The sequence below is a fragment of the Priapulus caudatus genome, unplaced genomic scaffold (genome assembly GCF_000485595.1).
Source record: "Priapulus caudatus unplaced genomic scaffold, Priapulus_caudatus-5.0.1 Scaffold53, whole genome shotgun sequence".
In the NCBI taxonomy this organism is placed as follows: domain Eukaryota; kingdom Metazoa; phylum Priapulida; class Priapulimorpha; order Priapulimorphida; family Priapulidae; genus Priapulus; species Priapulus caudatus.
The window spans coordinates 430,527-437,237 of NW_014577114.1; the positions used below are offsets into that span (position 1 = coordinate 430,527).

The window sequence follows — 6,711 nt, forward strand, 5'->3', positions numbered from 1 at the left end:
GGTTAAACATGGATTTGTTGACTGTTAACAAAGGAGTGAACTGCTTTTGCTATTAGAGCCACAGACCTCAGATGAGCCCAGACGCTCTGCGGCTCTTGTTTCTTTAATTCTTCTTGTGTTTTTTTGTCTTTGACCTTTAGCCACGTTTACCACTTCATTCTCATCCGCTCTATCTTCATTTCCTTCCTGTATATCTTCCCTTGGTTCAATTGTAACCATACTTGTTCTATCCATGCGTATGTATTATTGATTTATCTGTTATCCTCTTCTTCTTCATTGTTTATCATTTGTTCTTTCACAAGGTTTTATTCTTCATTAGTCCGCATTAAGTTGCCCGGTACTGAACACCCCTCCCATGTCGTTTCACCGCCATTCCTTTGTTTGGTCTTTTTCTTGGTGCTACCATCTAGGCATCTCATTGGATCAGTCATGTCGCTTTCTCATGCAATATGTCAATAATATATTTCCTGTACTGTCGTTAGGTTACTTTGACTTTGTGCAATCAGACACCACAATACAAACGACACAGAACACGCAACTATCCTATCTAATTTTCAAATTAACCTATTCTGATGTATCTATTTGGTTAAGTCTTCGTTCCGGCGGTCACCCCGGTAAAACACAGCATATACGATAAAAAGGACCGTGTTCGTGGTAAAGCGAATATTATAACACTCACACTGTGATATCTAACTATGTCTTATAATAAGATACTTACATTAGTATCTCATGATTATAGTCAAATTCAGCCGGTGATTTATGTTCACACACTAAAATGTAGAGAGTAAAGGTTTATAGGCAAAATATTATAAGCCAAAGGGCTCAAGGTTATTTATGTGTTGATTATCTATGTTAGTTTAGTGTATTTACTATTAGTATTACGGTAGAATTAACCCAACTTGAGATATCGATTCGTTGCTGGAGCAGTTCCGAAACACGTCTACTAAGTACGCTCGTCTAGATGCATTAATTCAAATCAGTTCGTATGCCTGGAGTATACGACTGAAAAAAATATTCGCATGTTAAAGGCATACTAGGCCCATTGATTATGCAATGTTGACGAATGCTAGAGTAACTGGCACCTTGTGTAGTTAATAAGTACATAACCTTATAGCCAAACGCGTTTTACACTATGAACTAGAAAGTCGGAGAAAATACGGACTAAACACGGAAATGTTCAAAAATTAATTATTAACAGGCAGCGTGCCAGTACCTACGCCCGGGTGCGGGTGCATGGCATCTGGAACCTAGTCTACTAGTGGAGTGAGGCAACGACTTGCGCGCTGGCTGGTATGGCTGGTATAAACTGGTGCAGCGCTATAAGCATTGTACGTGTGGCTGGCGTGTGACACAATGGTAATCGCGTGCCTGCGTGTCGTATTGAGAATTGTCGTATACAAAACGCGCGTGCCGTGTTGCTCTTCTTGCATCAATTGATGCCCGAATTTGATCGTATTACAAGTTCTCTCAGGGCAATTAAAAATAAACCAAATATTTTATATAAAATGCTTAATATATTTTTATAGACAAACGTAACGACAGTTATATATATATATATATATATATATATATATACTATACTCAGTACCTCCGCTAGTAGACAATTGGTTCCAGATGCCGTGTGCCCGCGCCCGGGCGTGAGTACTGCCACGCTGCATGTTAATAATTAATTTTGGAACATTTCCGTGTTTAGTCCGTATTTTCTCCGACTTTCTAGTTCATAGTGTAATACGCGTTTGGCTATGAGGTTATGTACTTATTAACTACAAAAGGTGCCAGTTACTCTAGCATTTGTCAACATTGCATAATCAATGGGCCTATTAAAAATATCAATATAATAATCTATGCCTTTAACATGCGAATATTTTTTTCAGTCGTATACTCCAGGCGTGGAACCCCTATAGCAACACGTGTTGCCCCGGTCGACCCCACCTCTATCGATGCCGATTCTAAACCATTTCCTCTCACAGAAACTGGAAGCAGTGGTATGAACTTAGTTTGTTCTCATTTTAAAAGCTGTTATTTAGCCAATGATTTTGTACATTCATGTTCACATGCAGCAAAATGTTGAATTTGATTTCATTTTGTGAAACATTATATAGCAGCGTAGCGGTGCACCAGTTTGCTGATCGATCAGGCCATAATAAAGATATTGTTTGTTTGCCCTCACCCGACCGACCCGTCAAAAAGGGTCCGACTCAAAAAAATTATTTGATATTTAATTTTTTACCAATTTTTTTTAAACAAATTGTATCACTGTACATTATATAAATCTGTAGGCAATACATTATATGTACCAAGCAAAACAAACATTCAACATAAGAGGTATCTCCACACAAGCACACCCGAGCATGTAGACACCATGCTGAATTTATAAAAAGACCCCTGCCGTAAAAAAAAGCCGACCTACCTACCCAAACTTCAGCCTGGGTCGGGTGAGGGCAAGCAAAGATTTTTTTAATTGTAGCCTCAGTACAGGATAGTCGGTACAGAACGTTGGTATTAACAGGGTTCGTAGCGGGTCTTCCAAAGTCTTATAAGTACTTATTTTGCCAAAAATAAAATAAGGGTTCTTATTAGTACTTATTTTTGGTGAAATCTTAGAAAAGTACTTAATAGTCATTTTTTGCCAAAGGACCATTTTTAAACATTTTCTGTGTTAAATTTCGGCGAAATTCCTGACTTGAGAAGTAGTAGAGAAGTATAATTGTTGTATATATAATACGGAATAATTAAATCTGCTGTGCAATTGTGTATATAAATATTATTAGTGTACTGTAATAGTCGGTGATCTATCGCGTAAAAAAGTATTATTTTGGCCTCCAGAAAGGGAATAAGTCCTTATTACAACATGTGTCTTACTACTATGAACCCTGAAATTTAATATTAACAGTAATAGTTAACAGTGATTGTCATTCATGAGTTCACCCTATTATTGTTAATATTTTCAAAATGTTGATAAATTCAATTAATTGTATCACTAAAATGTTTATTAATTATTCATTTAATATAATGAAATTATTTCTTGAATAAGTAATTAATCTTGTAACTTTGGAATACCAGAAAGTCATTTATGTTTGGCATAAAGTGGCACCAAATACCTCTAGAGTGACATGGCTGTTTATCAGATACATGCCTAATGCAAACTTTTGTCTTTGTTGGCACTAAGCAGGTGGTGACGCTGACACTATTTGGTCAAATACTTGGAAAACCATCGTGGAGAGTGGAGAGGAGACCTCACTTCTGGATGAGAGTGAGCATGGACAGGGCGAAGATAGTGCGGATGACGATGGACAAGTGAAGATGATCTTGCAGGAAGATACAGGAATGTGGGTTGTCGTAGACATGACAGGTGAGGGGGTGCCTCTTGAAGAGAAAGTTGGAGAAGTGGAGAAGGAAGCTGCTGTAGAGGATGCTCCAACAGAGACACCAACTGTAGATACTGACACTGTAGCTACTGAGGAAGCTCTAGAAGGGCAGCAGCTCCTGCAGGAAGAAGTTGTTGCACCTGATAATCGACCATCTAGCACTACACCTGTAGCTACAGCTGTACAACCCAAAAGCGAAAAGGAGGAGCCTCTTCCTGTTTTTAGTACGGAGGCGGAGAGGTTAGAATTCGAAGAACATCTCCAGAAGACCATCGACTACACAGAGGTCGACAAACTCTATGAGCCGTACAAGTTTCAGCAAACGGTAGACAGTGACCTGTTCAAAAATGAAGAGATGAAGAAATATAGGGATCTCTTTGTCTACAATTGCCGTGTTTGTAAGAAAGTGTTTAACAGTGTGAAGAACGTCCGACTGCACTGTTTCACTCACACGCAGTTTAAACCATTCACGTGTTCACAGGAGCAGTGCGATTACGCGAGCAATCGCAAAAGTAGCGTGCTTGCTCACATGCGTAAACACACAGGCAATCTCTTTACATGCAAACTCTGTGAATTCAAGTCCCTGTCACGTTTGTCTCTTGAGGCTCACGTTCAGAAACATGCAGAACCGTGCCTGAGTAAATGTAAGTTATGCAACGATGACAGTTCATACAGCTCAAAGGAATTGCTCCGAGACCACGTTTTAAAGCACCATGTGACTACAAACGATGGGAGGAGATACCTGCAAATCTTAGACAATAAGCCAAAGTTGAGTCCCTACGCGCGCAAGCGGCGAAAGGGCAAGCACAAAATTCACGTACACCAGTGCGACATTTGTCTCTTTCGCTGTAAGAGTAAAAGTGATTTGACACGCCACCTGGCAGTGCACAAGATTCGCAGCGTCAACTCGATGCTGTGTGAGCTGTGCGACTTTGTCAGCGCGCGTGCTGAGTACCTTCTGAAGCACTATAAGACGCACCGCATCCTTTACCTGTGCAGTGTGTGCAACACGAAGATCCTCAGCGCGACGAGCCTACTGGCTCACCTGCGCGAGCATGCTACCGACGATCAGGAGGAGCTGAACTCTCTCTACGTGAACAGCATCAACAGCAGCATCTATCTTCCGGAGCCCGACGGTAGCATCGCGACGTTTCAGTGCGGCGCGGGCGGGAAGGTCGTCGGGCTGGACAGCAGCGGCGTCCTCGACGCGCTGCGCACCGATCACGCTGATGAGGAGCTGAACCACCCGCTGCTGCAGAAGGACAGCATCTACAGCATCTGCAAGTACCGGCCGCTGACCGTCGAGGTGTTCAACAAAATCCAGGAGACGTTCGGCGCGATCGAGTGCATGTACTGCGGCCGCCGCTTCCACCGGCAGGGCGACTACACCGAGCACGTGAACGTGCACACGCGCGAGAAAGTGTACGAGTGCGAGCACGACGGCTGCGCGTTCCAGGCGCTCTCGAAGGACAACATGCGGCGGCACGTCGAGAAGGTGCACGAGAAGAAGCAGTACGTGTGCGAGCTGTGCGCGCACGTCTCCAACAGCCGCATGAAGGCGTGGCACCACAAGCAGGACGCGCACGCGGGCATCATCGACGTGACGTGCCCCGGCTGCAGCGTGCGCTTCACGAAGGCGCGCAAGCTGCGCGGCCACATCGCGCGCGTGCACCCAAACATGGACCGCGACATCGTGCTGCAGCTCACCGGCCAGCAGCTGAAGATCCACGGCAAGCTCGGCCGCCGCTCGTTCAAGTGCAAGTACTGCAAGAAGGTGTTCGTGAACGCGCGCGACCTCGAGAAGCACACGTGGATACACGAGGGCCTGCGGCCGTACAAGTGCGACAAGTGCAGCTACACGTGCCGCAGCGCGAACAACCTGAAAGTGCACCAGCTGAAGCACTCGAAGGAGAAGACGCAGCTTTGCGAGGAGTGCGGCAAGAAGTACAAGTCGGTGACGGCGCTCAACTGGCACATCCGCTCGCACGAGCTCGGCCGCATCTTCAAGTGCGACAAGTGCGATTACACGGCCGTGCAGAAGAGTCACCTGAAGCGTCACATGGAGACGCACAGCGGCGTGCGGCGCTACCGATGCAGCGAGTGCGACTACACAACGAACACGGTGGCCTCGATGAAGGTGCACTACAGCCGCATTCACAAGGGTCTCTCTTACAACACGCCGATTCTCAACCAGGCCGAGCTGCCGCCTGACCAGAAGGTGTACAAGTGCAGCAGCTGCGACTTCCTCTTCTGCAATCTGCCGGACCTCAAGCGGCACCTGAACTCGCGCCACCACGGCCCGTGGCTGCCGAATCTCTCCGAGCTGCACCTGCAGGAGATCACGACGCCGGACGGCACGACGACTCTCGTGCAGGTCGTCGAGATCCAGTCGTCGGCCGACGGAGCGGCAACGGTGGCGCCCTCTGAGATGGACGAGACGACGTCGTCTGCTGCGACGATCTTGCAGCAGATCATCGAGCAGAGTAACAGCCACCAGGTGGAGCTGCATCCCGTCGTCGACGAGAACATGGAGAGTCTCGTCGTCAACGCGGACGGCGCTGACACAATCATCCTGCAGGAGTCCGAGGAGGTGGTCATCGGCGAGGACTTCGGTCAGTACATCATCCAGTACGTGACCGAGGATGGCACCGTGTTGCACACGGAGGTCCCCGCCTCCGAGGTTCCCCAGTAAGCTGTCGGTGGTCATCGCCTGTGCTACACCGTAAGACCTGACACAATACCAATCACACGACCAGTCGTCGGGTGACACACAACATGAGTTGTGCAAGAATGACAAAATTGGTGCATGTGCTATATATATATATATATATATATCGGGGATGAATGCAGGCTGCACCGGTACAACGTGTGCAGATACGGGTACACGGAGAGTTTGCAGTGAATTGCCATATTCTGCAGGGTCTTTGTTAGTGTCAGGAGAGGATAAATTGTTCATGGTCATTTAAAATGGCATATCTTTCCATTTTAGAAGAAGATGCACTTCATCAGAATCCATGTATTATAATTAGTATGATCAATTATTAATTCATTCTTTCAATCAATTCATTATACATAGTTGTGATGTGTGTGCGTGTGTGTGCGTGCATGCGTGGGAGTGTGTATGTGAGTGAAGTCATATATATACACGCATACAGATATACAAACATAATTTGACCTGTCTGTTATTTTCTGTTTGTGTCACGCGCGAAGTTATAAAATATTATGAATGTGAACAGCTGTTTTTGTACGTTGTACAGTTTCTCTCATCAGACTGAGATAAGTGGATTGCTCGGAAACTAGATTAATAAGAGTTCTTAATCGCTCGTATAGGTATATTTGAATA

General features: G+C 45.3%; 1 protein-coding gene across 7 annotated transcripts in view; it reads left to right on the forward strand.

The window, feature by feature from the left end:
• LOC106820944 (zinc finger protein ZFAT-like) overlaps window positions 1-6,200 on the forward strand; it is a 27,575-nt gene extending 21,375 nt beyond the window's left edge. For 5 of the 7 annotated variants that reach the window (XM_014825557.1, XM_014825560.1, XM_014825559.1 and 2 more), the window contains 2 exons: window positions 1,875-1,985; window positions 3,173-6,200. In XM_014825557.1, coding sequence (XP_014681043.1) covers window positions 1,875-1,985; window positions 3,173-6,060 — 2,999 coding nt within the window. In that variant the 3' untranslated portion in view covers window positions 6,061-6,200. The remainder of the gene's footprint in view (window positions 1-1,874; window positions 1,986-3,172) is intronic. The other 2 variants (XM_014825561.1, XM_014825562.1) reach the window with 1 other exon arrangement.
• Window positions 6,201-6,711: the final 511 nt, after the last annotated feature.